At 34.9% G+C, this 17325-nt stretch overlaps 2 protein-coding genes across 3 annotated transcripts in view; both read left to right on the forward strand.

Annotated features, from left to right (window-relative positions):
* The first annotated feature begins 1138 nt into the window (after nt 1-1138).
* LOC134666666 (post-GPI attachment to proteins factor 2-like) lies at nt 1139-9840 on the forward strand. Its single transcript, XM_063523892.1, has 6 exons — nt 1139-1546; nt 1624-1755; nt 3413-3574; nt 4239-4344; nt 5372-5578; nt 6201-9840. Exons 1-6 carry the CDS (start codon nt 1433-1435, stop codon nt 6329-6331), a joined length of 852 nt encoding a protein of 283 aa, XP_063379962.1. The 5' UTR covers nt 1139-1432; the 3' UTR covers nt 6332-9840.
* A 4395-nt stretch (nt 9841-14235) lies between these two features.
* LOC134666788 (protein scalloped) overlaps nt 14236-17325 on the forward strand; it is a 68078-nt gene continuing 64988 nt past the window's right edge. Inside the window, exon 1 of one of the 2 annotated variants that reach the window (XM_063524082.1) lies at nt 14236-14550. The gene's annotated coding sequence lies outside the window, so the exon portion shown is untranslated. The remainder of the gene's footprint in view (nt 14551-17325) is intronic. The other variant, XM_063524083.1, reaches the window with a different exon arrangement.

A 17325-nucleotide genomic window follows, 5' to 3' on the forward strand; every position in this document is an offset into this window, starting at 1 on the left:
CGCCTCCCTTCCGTGTTGCTCGAAGATCAAACATGAATCTATACTGCAAAACGTAATTCAAGACCAAAAAAAGTAAGAAATGTTGCCACTTTTTTACTAGCGCGTCTTGTATTTATGTACAAATAAATAAATAAAGGTACTTTTTTAAATAGTAGGAGTAAAATTATTAATGAATAAATTATCTTAGCGTGATTATTTATCAAAAGGAATTTACAATTTTAGAAACAAATTATTGCAATGGCAACATTGTCTCACTTTTTTTGGTCTTGAATTACGTTTTGCAGTTTAGTATTGTAACTGGATAAGGCATGATGGGTAGGGGAAATGAGCGAACGGGATAGTCTTATGTATCTTTCAGTAGGAGTAGCGTTATTCCCCAACTTAAATTAGTATTGCCTATGTTTTATCCCTCACGGAGACACGCGTATACCACTTCTATAGGATCCTACCTTCTATGAAATCAAACCACTCACTTAAAAAGTCAGTAACAAAAAGCGCGAAATTCAAATTTTCTAATGAACGGTTACCCTTCGCGCCTACATTTTTAAAATTTGCCGCTTATTTCTAATGACGAAAATGGCTTGACAGATTATAATATATTTCAGTTTATAATTTATGTAGTAGTGTGACTCATTAACACATAATATCTGGGAGGCCGAGCTTTCTTTGGTCGGAAAACATAATCAAAACTCAACGTTTTTCCAGAAATAAAACCTAGGTAGATCAATTTTTCGCCCCGAAAACCCCCATATAGCAAATTTCATCGAAATCAATAGAGCCGTTTCCAAAGTTGCGAATACCTACTGTAGGTAGGTACCTTAAGGAAATACACGCTGAAAAGCTTTTAAAAAGGCATTCACTTTAGAACTTTTTTCTTAGGCACTGCCGCTTAGCAATTGTTTCTTGGATCAAACTTGGTGCATTTAGCGCGCATGGCTAACGATCAACCCCTAGTTACGTAGAAAATTTCACACCAGTAATTTTCTAGCACCTAGGTAATTAACAGTACGACATTCACTTTAGAGCAGCCTGCATATTGTAACATACAGATTGTAACCTATTCCGACAACCCGTTGTTTGATGAAAGCATTGTTTCGCCTTTAGATATTATTGTTCCAGAGATACTTGAACTCGAAGGGGAGCGCGCCCCTCTGTTCGCACCTACTGCGCAGGTCCAAATAACCTCATTCAATCCACGCCTTGGGTCATCCACACGCATTTATGCATTGGACTATTCTCTTTATTACATACCCATTCTGTCCTGACGCACAAAATTCAAAATTAAGAATCAAACATCACAACTCCAGTGCCATTTAAAAGTGTTTTAAACTTTAATAATGAGTAAGTTACATGTAGAGAGGTAACAGTAACATTGGCCTATTTTCGAAGAATATGTGAGATTTGAACAAAAAGTGCATATAGTGTGTATAAAATGGTAATTGACGCACAAGTACAGTCGGCGCCGATCGTGGATGTGCCTGAAGAGAATGACCGCACAAACCACTCGTGCAACAAAGTTAGGATTGTTAAGACATTAGACTTGCAGGTGACAAACATTTTAAGCCTGGATACTACAAAATTCCAACATTAGACAGTGTTGTGTAACTGTGATGTTTTTTTTAGGGAATACTTTGGCAATGCGGCCTAAGGGAGATCTGCTTGGCTGCTCTTTGGCTTCCACTTGGTGCTTTAATATTTTGTTATGTGACAGCGTCTATATTCCAAGCAGATGATATTCATGAAACTCACTGTAGGGTAAGTTATACAATCAGTAGTAGTAGTTAAAAAAGTAGGTAGAAACAACTAAACAGTACGATCCTGAAATTTCATTTTCACACATCGCACTGTTTAGCGCCATTTATCTTTTGTATGTACGTAAATAAACTTAGCTCTATGCAGCTTATATAACCAGACACTTGCATAATATGCTACGTTATTATTTAATAAGGACTGTATCGTTTATTATAAATACAACTTTACTTAGCCGTTTTTTCTGGTATTATATTTTTATTAAAAAAATACACATATAGTTTAATTGGTGCTTTAATAATAAGTAACATTTCGTCTTGGGAGATCACGTAAAGCATATGGTTTGGACAATATTTACCCAATCCTCCCGAGTAACTACAACGATTTTGGACAAATACTACAAGAAAATTTACGGTTTGCGAACAAGACGAGATATTACACAAAAAAAACGTACTATGTAAACAGCAATTACATATGATTCGTAAAGCGAAACATCTGGGCATAGTCTAATCATTTCTTTTAGTTGGAAAAAAAGTTTTGGATCTGTGCTTGGTGGCCTTTTAGAGAATATGGCATGTTACTTACGACAACCCCGACTTTGGTATACAATATAACCATCATGGAGCGTTTCTATCGACCTGTTCTAGCCATGGTTCAACGCCATGAATGTCCGTTAGGCTTTGGATTTCGGTAGATTCTTTTAGCTGTTTCCCTTATTTCGCTAGCGTCAGAAATTGACGGGAATCCAAAATGTTGCATAAAAAGTCGTTTTCATGTAAAGATAAAAAATCACCACATTTATTCTGTGGATGTTCAATTGAGCAATCATGAAAAGGACACTTAGATGGCATATTTTGGCAGCATATTAACCTTTTGTTTCTTTAAATCGTACCAAGGAAACGGTGAAATAGTCTCAAATTAAGCTCGATAGGCTTGTCCAAATTACATTTGCTAGACGGTATTAAAATCAGCATAAAGTCCCTAAAATAAAATAAATGTAAAACCTTCTTATATCAGATATGGCTTAAAAATACGCCCAGATTATACCTTAAGAACATAGTAATACAAAATAATACACACGTCAACAGTTAGACCAGGTTTAATCTGTATTTATAATAAACGATACAGTCCTTATAATGTTGGTAATGCATTAAAAAGAATGAGTACTTTTTTGAGTGCCTGAGATTGGTTACAGGGCAAATTTATATATTATGTAAAATTTTAATCATAGGGGCCACTTGGAGAGATACATAGGTATATAAGAGAGAATAAAACATTCAAACTCAAATGAAAGGGCTAACTGTTGTAAAGGCCCGCGCAGCGCCCACGCAACGTTATTTGAAAGTTATTTAAAATAAAAATAGGGAAAAAATGACCATTCTCGATTGTTAAAACTCTTGTGATGTACATCATATACAAAACCCAAGGCACGCAATTCCGACTCGCACTTGCCTGGTTTTTGCTACTGAGGGTCCGTCGCACCAAATCGTCAGTCACCATTGAAACTTTCGTTAAGTTTTATGTATGGAACCGAGTGACCCTAATCACGATAAGTCAACCAATTTTGGTGCAACAGGGACTTAATCTATCTGTAATAAATAAGAACACTTTCTAACTACCCGGCGCTTGGATTTTAATTTTATTTACTTCATCTAACTTCCAGGTTTACAACGTAGTACCCTCAATAAGTGCGATTACCGGCATCAGCCCGCAGCGGTACGTGTGGAGAATATGCATAGCCTTCCACCTCGGACCGAGGCTGCTTATCGGCTCCCTCTATTATAACTACCATAAGCAGCGGAACGCGCATATTATTGAAGATAAGGTGAGCACAAGCATTAACTCCTAGTCCTCAAAATATCATACATCTTCTTCTCTGTCGTATCGCTCTTGACAGAGCGGTCGTGGTCACGTTGAGGCGTCCGCATCGGTAGTAGAGGCGGACACAGCTCTTCGCACGATCTCCCGCCATCTCTCCCTGTTGGCAGACTGACTGGCACAGTCAGATACGCGGTTTCCCACTGCGGATTTTATTTGGTCAGTCCAGCGCATAGGTGATCTGCCGCGCGATCTGGTTCCCTCCACTCCATCATACATACTACCTACCTATCAAGTTGCGATCAGAGGGTCTACCGAAAAATCAAAATTTCTTTCATCTGCCTCTAACGATCTTGCATGTTCGAGCGATAGAGATGCATACGATGAATGAACGAAGTTGTTCGCGGTACGCCCTCTGATCTGGTAGATACCAATACCTACTATAAATAGATCAAGTTACCTTTTGTTTTCAAGCCATCAAGCGCATGATCATTTATGGTTGGGTGTCTAAATATACGTATATAGGTATCTATAAAATGTTTTAGATCTTCTCATCTTGTGAAACGCTCGCTAAAATTTAGTCCCCGCCAAATTAGGAAACATAATAATATTACAAATTTTGTTTATGGGGATATGGGAATAAGTAACATTTTTACTCGTAATTTCCACAGGTTAGATTGCAAGCGACGCAATTAGGAGAAGCCTGCTACTGGCTCAACTTGGTAGAGCTGTGCGCCCTCACCGGGGTCACATATGTTTCCAATAGGGAAAATTACTGTAAGTATGTATTCTAAAATACACCCGGAAACAACGTGTATACCGATAGCGCAGCGTTTCCAAAGAGCCTACCGCGAACTTCGACGTGTTGCCCCCCCTGTTACACTTACGTACAAATTTACAAGTGCACCAGAGAGGCAACACGTCGAACGTGATTAGCTGTAGGCCCTCAGAAACATAACACTATCACCGAAAAAAAAACCGTCCCGTCTCGTAGGCCGATTCTCGCCCGGGATCGCTCACGCTAGCTGTGCTCGAAATTCACTGAGGAGTCGTGTTATTAGGCATTTCGCTCGCTCTTTAATTAATGGTACCTACGCGTGAGATGCACTAAGTCGAGTCATGATCGTATTATATAAGATCGAAACTTTACCAAATTGTCTAATCAGAATCGTCCTCTCATACTGATATTAATTTTGACAACGCTGTACCTAAACCACACCTCCACGAAATTAATTTTGGTAATGAATTTAATCCTTCTGTAGATCCTGGGTTCGAATCCCTTCTATTTATCAGTTTAACACAAATATTTGTTCCTGAGTTAATATATCCAAGACGCGGGTCTTCAGAATTGGCGACAACTTAGCTACACCATAAATTAAGATCTAAACGACTACAGTTTTTTGAGTACAGCTACTTGGATTTCACGGGCCTATAAATTCCGGTCTTTTGGTAGGCTTGCGTGGGGATATACTTAAATCCAACACGTAGAGGCTCCTTCGAGAGCTTTAATGTCATGTAGAACGCCGTATCTATTCTTTAATTACCGTGTATGATGTACGTATCTACATACACGCAGTTCCGAAGTATTCAATCGTAAATCAGTGATTTCTTCGTTAATAAATACTGTGGCGTTTGGAATGAGAGTGTGTACATAGGCTAGAAATACCCTAATCTTCACGTCCTATTCATCTAAGTCCAGATTAGAACGTAGAGACACGTTGTACCTATATATTCATGGAAGGCTAGGCACCTTTGACCACCGTATTCTAAGAGCGATGACTTATAAAATGTTATTATATTTCAGTTGTACACGAGAAGATATTCATAGTATTCATGATAGCCGCGCTTCTGCACATGCTGTGCCGCGCGCGCGTCGGCAGTATAGCCAGCGACACCGTGGAGTCGCTGCGGACCAACAAGCTAGTGTGGACACTGTTCTACGTGGCCATAGCGGCCACCGTGGGACTGATCGTGTTCTTCCTGAGGCACCGACTACTGTGCAGGCCTTTAGGTATGACGCTTTACTTAAATGTGGACACTGTTCTACGTGGCCATAGCGGCCACCGTGGGACTGATTGTGTTCTTCCTGAGGCACCGACTACTGTGCAGGCCTAAATATGACGCTTTACTTAAATATAGGAGCACGAAACTAGGTCGCTCGTGTTGACTGCATTCTATCTGTGAAAACGTTGCATATTAAAAAAATTGATACTGTTCTACATGGCTACAGTTGCTACCGAGGACGTTCCACCAACGTATTGTTCTGAGGCACCTCTCTGTTCTGTGCAGGCATCCGTAATATTAGTATGTCGTTTTACTTAAACACCAGGAAAATAGGAGGTTAATACCTCTTAATTGTTCTTTAATGATAAATATACTTAGGATTATTAAATATTACCACCTCGCGAACAGGCGCGTATAGGGTGCCGCGCAGGTAAGGCCCGGTTGACAGGGACGCCAGACCGAGGAGACCGAATTAAAATGTACTCGTTCTCTCATGCAAAACTTTAAAACGTGGACGACGTGACATGACTTTCCTGTTCTTGTCTAAATAATAATTATGTTTTGCCCAACCCAATGCCACCCAAAAAGCTACCTAACTAATTAAATGTTAACAAAATGTTTATTTCCAGCTTTCACCTATTTCTCAGTCTGCGAGTACATCCTGGCAACAGCCAACATGGCCTTCCACGCTTTAGTGGTGAGGGATTTGCCTCTTCACGAGGTACACGTCGTTTGCCCCACAAATCGGAAGGCGGACTAACAGAACAGTGCACCGCAGATCCACGTTGGGTGCCAAATTTGCGCCAGAACTCAACTCACCATGTGTGTTGCTTGTACACTAAGTGTACTCATATTAGTAGGTATGATAGCACTGTTATATGCTGTCATGCTTGGCGAGGAAATGCTTGCGTTTACATGACTGCGCATGTAAAACTTTAGGGTGTAATTTTTATTTATTTATGACTGAATACTTTTGTGATGCAGTCAGCTTGTAATGCAGAGATATCTCTTCCAATGTCTCTCTTGTCGGTTTATAATGTAAATTATAAGTAGGTTTCTTTTTATACTTACTATGTAGTTATGTAGTAAGCCCCATGTGTACGTAAGTACCTATATGTAGGTCAATATACGTACTTCAATTATAAGGTTTACAAAGATCTCTGCAGAGTACGCATAAGGTTGTAAATTTGGCATTTTAATGCGGTAAAATTTTGAAGCAAAAGTAATAGTAATTATAATCATACTACTTACCTACTTGAGATTGTTTCACTATTACACAGCATAATGTAATACACTTACTTCTGCGCGGTTGTTTCTAATGTTAAATACGAACGAACGAGAATTTTAGATTCTAGTTTACTAAATATAAAATAAAAAGGTCACAAACAACGGTAACTTTCATCTGTACCTAATCTTAACTAAAAACTCTCGAGATTACCTAATAATTAACTTTTTCTTGTGTTAAAACGAAAATTAAGGTTTTGCTATTAGGTATATTTTTTTGTATTTTATTTTTAAATTTAGCAAAGTTTATCAACATTAACTACCCATAATTTCTTTACCGTTTCGACAACATTTCCATAACTTCCGCCCCGCTGTTGATCATGTTTAAGTAAAACAACCTTAGATAAGTTACCTACATTTAGGAGCCAAATTACTAGCTATGAAGTAAACGATCTCATATTCACAAGAACGAGGAATGTATTCTCTATTTAAAATACAATCCATTTTACTGCTTTTTCACTAAGAACTATAGTATAAGTCTAAAATAAATTTGGCTGTTTCATACATTTTGTATGTTTCATACATACATCAAAACTCCCTGGCAACAGGAATGAAGTTATTTTCTAGCCACCGTGTATACCTGTGGCAGAACTAGCAGATTGATAACATTTATATTTCGCCAGGTCATTATGGCTTGCAGTGGCAGTTTTTGTTAATAAGTAATTCAAATTCACTAAAATATTGAATAACTTTATGTGCACCTAAAAACGAACCAAAGGTATTAATGACTTGCCATATAAGATATTGTTTAAGGTTGAAAATTACAATGTAAATTAAACTTAGTATTTAAGTCGTTAGAATGTAATTAATTTATCATTTAGTAAATTATGTGAGTAAGCAGCGAAATAAACGTAACTATATTTCGTTTTGTTACTGGAATTAAGTTGTTATTTATTTAGTAAGGGTTATATTTTAAGAAAATGAGTGATATTAATAGCTAATCAAATTTCATTTTTAAAAAGTTTACACAAAAGTTGAATGCGGCTCCTATTGTTGAATTCACTTCAGCTAAGTATATTGAAAAACGCATTTCGTATAGTGCCTGGGCTATAACCGCGAAAATCGAAGTTCGCAAATTGCGGGGATTTTTCTCTGTCATTCTAATTACGCCTTCATTGGAGTAAAAGAGAAAGATCCCCGCAATCTGCGAATATCGGTTTTCGCGGTAGCCGCTCTGCACTTGGGCACCAATTTTTTTTAAAGTAACATAATTATAATATTATTTTTAATTAATATTTAATTTCCAATAACCATTCAATCATCATTTGATATTTGCCAGTCGCTTTTCGGTGAAGGAAAACATTTTGAGGAAACCGGACTAATCCCAATAAGGCCTAGTTTTCCCTCTGGGTTGGAAGGTCAGATGGCAGTCGCTTTCGTAAAAACTAGTGCCTACGTCAAATCATGGGATTAGTTGTCAAGCGGACCCCAGGCTCCCATGAGCCGTGGCAAAATGCCGGGATAACGCCAGGAAGAAGAAGAAGATTTAATTTCCAATAATCATAATTTTTGAGATGTTGCCGTATGCGATTTGTTTTGTTTATGGCCTGTACAAACGTCACTGGTAATCGCGATTTGCAATACATTGCGGCAATTTATTTGATCGATCGACTGAATCCGTTGCTCCTTAGCCGGCAATCACCTCAAATCGCATGTATTTTGTTGCAACGTTTGTAGAAGCCTTTATGCGCTATGAATTCAGAGAGACATTTTGTTTGTAAAATTATAATAATCGATCGTTTTTTTCACATTTCAAGATTACTTTGTTTATTTAGCTATATTTTGAACAGTATTTTTACAATGTTATGTTTATAAGCTGAATATATATTGCAGTCGTGAAAGTACCTAATTTGAAGCGGAACGATCTGCCTTAACTTGCACACTGCCCATAAAACTGTATAAATTGGCAATCATCAACATAAACCACAAAATCGGTAGGTACCTAATTTCTAATAGTTGCACTTATGCGGGACAAACACTAAAATATTTTCTTTAAGGGCTTATTATATTTTTCCTTTACCAGGACACCATTTACGAGTCACTTTTTCTGTTTCACGAAATGTTAGAACAGTTACCAATACAATAAATTCTAATTAAAAAAAGTACTATAAGTACAGTCAACAACAAAGCTATGAATACAGGCAAAGTGTCAAAAATATGTATACAGTACTTTATTGCCTGTTCATTAAGGTCGTGTATGCATATTTTTGGCACTTTGCCTGTATTCATAGCTCTGTTGTTGACTGTACAAACATAATCGATTTTTTGCTGAGTGTATGTGTAGAATAATAAAATTTAATTCATAATTATTGGTAACGACGTTCTAACATTACATAAAACTTGCGTTTACGTATATAAAAGTGGAGTTCAAAAGAAATGGTCCTACCTTCATCAACTCGCACTTTTTGCTTGTCAAATAAACACACATAACTATTTAATACACCATCTATTTATTTTACATATTAATATTGTAAAAAACATATATTATTTAAAAATAAACGTTATTGGACCAAAAAAACGTCTCTAACTTAATACAAATTGAATACAAGTTATTCAGATTAATACATATCCAAAATAAAAATAATTAACATCATAACCTGATTTTCAAGCTCATCCAATGCTCTAAAAGTCTACATTAAATGAAAATATAATTATGTTTATATTGACAGACTACTTCATGCATTTCTTAAAACGTATTTAGTGCAGAGTTTAATTTTATTTTTAATATTTATTAATAAATAATTAGGTACTAACAATTTTTTCAAACATAACTTCGAATATGTATTACGTTCCTACGTGAGTACCTAACAATTATTTTTTTATTTAATATGCTATTTATAGACAAACTCCATAATCTTCGTACCTACATGTCGGATTGTTATTTTAATGACTATAAGATAACGTATATATGAATAGCAATGGCGTCGATCATTAATATGTACTAAAATTACAAAACCGCAATATGACATCGTTTCGACTCCCATGTACAGTCGCCATCAGATATATCTGAGCGGCCAAGGCGTTCACAAATATCTAAACACGCCTCTATTGTCAAAACGTTAAAGTAAATGTTCAGATATTTATGAGCACCTCGGCCGCTCAGATATATCTGATGGCGACTGTACAGTAAGCTGCAGAGATATCTGACTGCCCGTGCATATAAATTTGTTTAAAACCGTGCGTATCTATTTTTTTAACTTCATTATCTAAAAATATGAATAAAAGTCGAATATGCACTTACAAAATCAAAATAAACATGAAATAAATTTAACTGAAAAGTTGAAAACTGTTATGATGTTTATGTAGGTTTATTATCAAACCAAATTCGATTATTTATCCGAAACCGTTAATTTCCCTGAGATCTAAATTAGCACTTAAGATCGTCTATTATTAGCCTTCGTTTGGTCCGTATTACATTACTGAAAATGAAACCCTGCATACGTAGTACGTACGCCATATATTATAGGCTTTAAGCGTATTTTTTTTAAACGAATATAAAACTGCCTTATCAGTACCTTATGTAATCAGTAGAAATGAAGATAAATATTTATAACACGCATAGATTAAGATAAAATAAAATAATAATTCGTCTTGAGCGCAAATCCGTTTAATTTAACATTTTTATCAATCACGACTAGCGAAATGGGGAATCAAATTGTACGATTCCAAAATTCAAGTACTTAAGATAGTAGCTTTTTAACTGATAATTAGGAGCAATAATGTCCAAAACCTCTTACTTACCCCTCTTTCAATAGGTATGTACTTAAAAGTTAAAATTATGCAGTGTCTCAAATAAATTTTCTATGTAGTTAAAAATAAACATAACTTTGTTATTTTAACCAAAACTGTTATATGTTAAAAAAATTCAAATTAAGGGCATAAGGTAAATGTACGCTTCACCGAATGCTTAAGCCCTAGACTTACGTTTAATTTTTTTATTAGTTCTGATATTTTCTTACGAATATGTTCAATACTAAAATAGAAACATAGATAAATTTGTCCTCATTTAAACATACCTATAAATTACTGAAATGATTGGACGTGTATTAAAAACATTTTTAAAGTCATTTCTTCCAATTTCCTTGCTTGTACCGTTTACCGAACTAAGAAACGTGATTTGCACATTATACCGAATAGGGAGCCCGCATTACCGAACTAGGAAATAATTGTATGAAAATATGGTGTTGAGTGGTGCTCAAACTTCAGTAGTTCACTATTAAATCCCTACTATGCTTCGTTTTTTAGCATTATAAAGATGGTAAGCGATCTTGACGTGTCTTTTTTTTTGAAAAATACTTTTGAAAAATAAGTCAGTAAGTAAGGTACGCAACAATTATAAAACATGTACGCATATGTATAAAAAAGTTAGTCCCATAGTAAAAGTTGCTCAGTATAATCCCAAAACCTCCCTGGGAATGGGAATGTAGTTAATTTTTAGCCACCCTGTATGGGAACCCCGGAATTTCATAACAAAAGATAAAAGTTTAAAAAAATCACAATCGCCCACGACGAGAGGAATCTAAAAAAAATTTTTGGACATCTAGGTTTGGACCACCCTGTATAAAATATTATTGCTTCATTATTTTTATTATCCTATTCAGTTTTTTTGTCCACATTCCAAGACTATTATCAGGCGTCCAATAAGTATGTCTAAAGTTTGAAAAGCGCTGGCATTGAAATAATGGTCACAAAAAATAAACATATAAATATCGACCTAGCCGTTATCGTAATAAGGATGATATTCTCATGAACGTCGAATAGAAACATGGCCAACGCGAACATGAGTTCGGTAGCAGAGACCATGGGTACCATTCACCGAACGGCCGTTCGGTGAACGAAACATGGAAAATATGTGGAACCTATTTCACGAACGGATTTTGAAAATAGTATTTAAATCGTAATCAATGTGGTATAACTACAAATCTATCATTAAATTTAATACTTGAATCCATTACAAAACCGCAAATGTATAAAGTTCTTGCTAATACTGACGTAAAATATCTAAAATTATTGTTTGATAATAGTCTTGCCAAAAACCTTATTTTGATGCCAAAAAGTCGTAAAACATGAACATTTCAAACGCAGTTTTATAATAATCTATATAGGTTATTGTTGTTCGGCAATTGCTCATAAAATTACAAATACATTAAGTTATTTGTGAAATTAGTTAGTTAATCTAAATAGTTCGTAATCAACCATTAAAAAAATTATTTCAAAAACATACGCTTTCCCTGATTCCGGACGCTGTTCGATAATACCTTCCAATCAAATTGTCGGTGTACTCATCACCGAACTCACATTAAGCTTAATTTCTGATAATATGACTGCACTAAATTAGTTAAATTTACTAAAATACACAAACTAATTAAGTAGTTACACTGAAAAACCATACTTTGAAACACAGAAGTAAATTTAAAAGGTTTTATGACCTTAAGAAATATACGCAACTTCTTACCGATTTCTTTAAGGTTGCCCATACAAAGTGGCAATCGGCAGCAACGATCCGTTTCGATCAGTTGCCACGTCCCAACTGCGGGACAAATTGGCCGACTCTGAGGCATAGTGGAAGGGATAGGTATTTAACTCGTGGAAAAAAAATACGCAAGTAAATATCAGCTGTAAATAATCGACTTATAGCCTAAAATAGAAGAAATTCGGTGATACGGACGGATATTGAGCGTTCGGTGAAGCGTACGTTTACCTTACATCTGCACTTATTTAGTTTTGTATGCATAAAATATATTTACTTAATATGCGATCATCAACTATTAGGTACCCATTTTTAGTTATTATTTTGTCCCGTTAGCTAAAAAAATCAGCAATATAATTAGTACATTTTTTTGTAATGTTTCACTAATAAGTTTAGTCCTGGTTGGTCTTGTAGTATTACCATAGATATTTAGCAGCCTAGCTCGTAACCTAGCATCCATGATATATATTAATAAACTGCCACATAAATTAATATTCAGCAAAATGTAAATCCAACCATGGCAACCACTGACAAGAAAATGTTAATATTTTTACCGAGACAATTATTAGTCGACTTCAACGATCATTAATTATAATTCACAGTTGTCATACTGGTTAAAACCAATTAAGTTATATTGAAATACAACACCGCATAATGTTAACAAGATGCACTTAATTATTATACATAGAGTGTCATTTCGAAAGTTATATTGGATTAAACAGTTTTTATTATTATAATTGTAAAAGTTACAAAAAATGTTAACTGTTATATTGATTAACATTGTTATTATTAGATAAGTAGTGTCACGACTGAATACATAATTATTATTTAATAAGTATTGTATCGAAGTATAAGTAAATCATATTATAAGATTTCATTCATTAAATTATTATTAATCACGAGGATTTCATCTTTTATCTCAATATACCTAATACATGACTAACTACTAATACGTATCCGGCTTATTTATATTACATAATTGACGTTTTATTTAATTAATAGGACCTCACAATAATTAGCCCAGAAAATAATATGGGGCGAAAGGGAGATGAGTCACGACGCGAAAATGTAGAAACTAGTTTAACATTTCTACAACTTACACCATTTGAGGGCTTATTTATTGTACATAAGGCCAACTGCCTCTAGGCATGCCTGTCGAAATGTTTAGTAACATCAGAAAAATCATGAAACTAAAGTGACAATATAAAACTAGCAATGAAGCAAAAAGCTAATTGTTTTTAATACGAAAGTTGCTTGCTTGACAAGAGTATCAGCGCCACCTTGCGTTAGCATTCATAAATAAGCCGCTGCCGCTAGATGGCACGCAGTGGCTTATTAAAGCGAAATAGAGAGACCCTCGCTCTCCGTCGAAACAAAGATGGCGGCGATCGGGAGCTAGGCAGCAGCAGGTATGAACTTCGTGTGTGTTAGTGTATACATGAACAAAATTTCACGTTTGACCACTCTGGACACGCACACAGGCGCAGAGATCGGGTGTGCGCGGGGCAAGGGGAGTAACGTCCGTGAAGTTGTGTCAGCATATGCGCAAACGAGGTGCGCATTCGTCGCGTGCGTTGTCGGGATTCTTTGTGCCATTCTTCGCATACCAATAAGAGTATATTCTTTAAATTTACTCTGAAATCGACATCTAATCAAAATTCGGCCCTTCAACTCATCTTCGCACACCATAATAGGTAAGTAAAAATTATATTTAAGGTGGTGTTCATACAATTAACTCGATATTTTGGTGATTTTTATTCGGGAATGTCAACAATGCGATCGCGATCCTGCAATATTTTACATAGTTGTCGCGTTTGCTTCGCTTCGACTTCCGGTCGTTCGGGTGTCAGCATTTCGCGATGTAAACATTATCTAGGCTAGGTTCGGCTGCATTAGGCGCGTTCTCGGGAATGAAGTGTGCTCAAGGTGCTTTTGTGTTGTTAATTTCGCTTGAGTGTGCTTACTCGGATGGCGCAATTTTCGAAAGACGCGGTATGGTATCGTTCGCCCGCCGTACAGTTCAGTCGCGTTGGTGGCTGCATGCGATTTGACGTATTCCAATCTGCGCGTAGTGATGTCACTTGTGCTCTTATTTAATGAAATCTCAGGCGTTCTTCGCGTAATGTGCGAGTGAATTGTAAACATTGACAGTGATTTTGTAACCCATGCAGTGATTTTTTCCAAAAGTGTAATGGACTGTTACCATTCGAAATTTTTCCCGAGGCGTGAGTATCCATTTCAATCTGTGAAAACAAACAAACAAAATTCTTCAAATATTTGAATAAATTCCTAGCATTCCCGGCGTGTTTGCAGATTCTTGACTAAAATACAGTTATAAAATTTATTTTAGGGACAATATTCCGTTAAGTTTTGTCAATATATTGAGTACATTTAAGAACACAGATTGCAAATTCCGTTTATTATAAATTAATCGACAACTTATAGAAATAATCAATTGCATTGACAATGTAGAAATTGTATTTGTAATCAAATCAGGTGTGAGTCACTCGCAAATTACTAAAATTTTGGGTAGAAAATGATCCGATATTTATAAGTTTAATCAATTAGGCATTTAAAACAATTTTAATTATTAAACATTGTAAATTATTTTAACAGGTATATACTGTAAACATTAATTACCTGTCAGTGAACTACCTACTCATTTAGTTTCTCTTGTCTATTAGATCACATTAATTAAATTAGAGTGTTGACCAAATTTTAGTTTAAATGTAACACGTTTGTATAAAATTACCCTCTTATTTAAATAACACCTGTATAGATGCTTAAATTAGTAAATATTACTTCAAATAATATTGCATAAATAGGCAATTAAACTAATTTATAATTATACATCCAATATCCATAACACATTTTTAACATGTTTTAATAAACGGAGTTATTAAATTTATTTACCATATTGCATTTGCATCAAAAAAGTCAAAATATTAAAACTACATTTATTATTATACTCCACAATATCTTATCAATTATTAAGCTTTGATATTTTTTCTTGATGGGCCATTATCATTTCTTGATAGGCCATAAGTCAAAAACAAAAATTAAATTAATTAAATAAAGACACCACCACCATGAGACCTCGCTACAACGTTTCGGAGATGTTAATTTATCTTTGTATGTACGTATTTTTATGCATGGTATTCAACAAAACATTGTGTGTAACTGTATAGCTATGAAAATTGTAAACTCAAGTTCCCTATCTCTGCTCTCCACGCACCATATTTCTTTGACTCTTTAACAATTTTGCCCATACCTCCCTTATTGCACAATGTACTATGTTTAAAATATAAGAATAACGTGTTGAGTAATGGGGATTATAATAACTAATATTTACATTTTGTTTTCTTATTAGAAATACGTTTGATAGACAATTAGACATTTCCAATACTGGCTTTAAAGTTAGTTTATAAAAGAACTTATTTCATAATTAAAATAATATATAAACTAAACATATAACTAATTAAAAACTAAACTTAAATACAAATATCAACTAAATAAGTATAAGATAAATCGCTTACTGAAGCCCGTCCCGGGCTGCCCCCGAGGCAAAGGTGCCCATCACGCTCGCTGCGTTGCCGCGTTGGATTGCGATTAGATATTCTATTTTTTGTCTTACATAATTAATTGCTCGAATTAAGAAAATATATAAATGGCGGACTTAATGCCAAATAAATGTCAAATCATTTTATGATTTATATCTACATTATTACGTAATACGGGATGGTGTTTATTTAGAAAATTAAATTCACAGATTTTATAGGACTACACGGACCATTAGTACAAATTACAATTATATAAACTCAATTCAATAAACTCGTAATTTACAAAAATAATTAAATCCCGGTTAACACAACGTAGGTATCTTATTATTTTGTCCTAGATTCCTCGTACTTCGCGCTATCCATATCGTATAATTCCAATGGAACTTCAATTACCGATAAGTTCATTTAATTTTGACATTCAATGCCAAAATCATAAATACATCCAGTATCCAGAATATTAAAAAAATATTTTTTTTATTGCATTGCACTGTTTACTTATTGTACCTAACCAAAAGATCACAGCGATAGAATAAAATGTAACTTATAACTAACTAGCCAAAAACTAACTACAAATCTAACCAAAAACCAATTTTACCACCTATATTCTTCAAAAACCGATGAGAAAATTGCAATTTATCCACAAGAATGGTAATTTAATGCAAATTTTGAGTTATCTCCTGATGTTGGCTGGTAGAATAAACTTTTAATTGATGATTTGGAATAATACATATTTAATAGAGTTCATTTGGATTATATTTGAAATAAAATAAATAAATACATTTATTTCGAACATAACTAAATGCAATAAATTAAACTAAACTAAAATTACATACATAAAAACAAAATTAGCCCAACAGCCCATCTATAATCCATGTGCAAGTGCATAGCATTCCATTTTTTAACAATTGAACAATCTAAACTGTCAATAACAGTATTCAAAAGGCTGTTGGGGCTGTCCCGAACACCATCAGGGAGGCCACTCTCTTGCGCATTCTGTAAAATTAAATATGCAAGTTATGTTCAGATACATAATTATTTTTAATGGATAGTACGTTCAGTCAGCTAAAAAAGTGACAGATCACACCCATTACAAATTGATATCAAGAAATTACTATCGGTATAGACCTCAGACTGTTGTTTTGTTGTCCTAAGGCACCCCAGAGGTGCAGAGGACTTTCACGAGCTAGCGCCGCGCCTTTTCCTACAGCAACTTAATAGACCTCATATGAATTGATGCGTTTAGAGCATAGGCAAAGAGAATCTTACTTTTTTTTTTCTTATGCTAATATTATAACTACAAAAAAGAGATGAGTACATTTTATCTTTATCTACCGTTACTGACAAAACTAGTTTGCCAAACTAGGTATATACAATCAGAAGTAAATTGCTTATTAAATTTAGTTTAGTTCCAATGGTATCGATGCGCTCAGTTGTTTAGAG

The sequence above is a fragment of the Cydia fagiglandana genome, chromosome 8 (genome assembly GCF_963556715.1).
Source record: "Cydia fagiglandana chromosome 8, ilCydFagi1.1, whole genome shotgun sequence".
NCBI classification, from domain to species: Eukaryota; Metazoa; Arthropoda; class Insecta; order Lepidoptera; family Tortricidae; genus Cydia; species Cydia fagiglandana.

Excerpts from the sequence above, each read along its gene's own strand:
- LOC134666666 (XM_063523892.1), top strand. The coding sequence starts at position 1,433 with ATGGTAATTGACGCACAAGTACAGTCGGCGCCGATCGTGGATGTGCCT. Across the intron at positions 1,547-1,623 it reads TTAAGACATTAGACTTGCAG|GGAATACTTTGGCAATGCGG; the intron begins GTGACAAACATT and ends TGTTTTTTTTAG. Across the intron at positions 3,575-4,238 it reads CGCATATTATTGAAGATAAG|GTTAGATTGCAAGCGACGCA; the intron begins GTGAGCACAAGC and ends TAATTTCCACAG.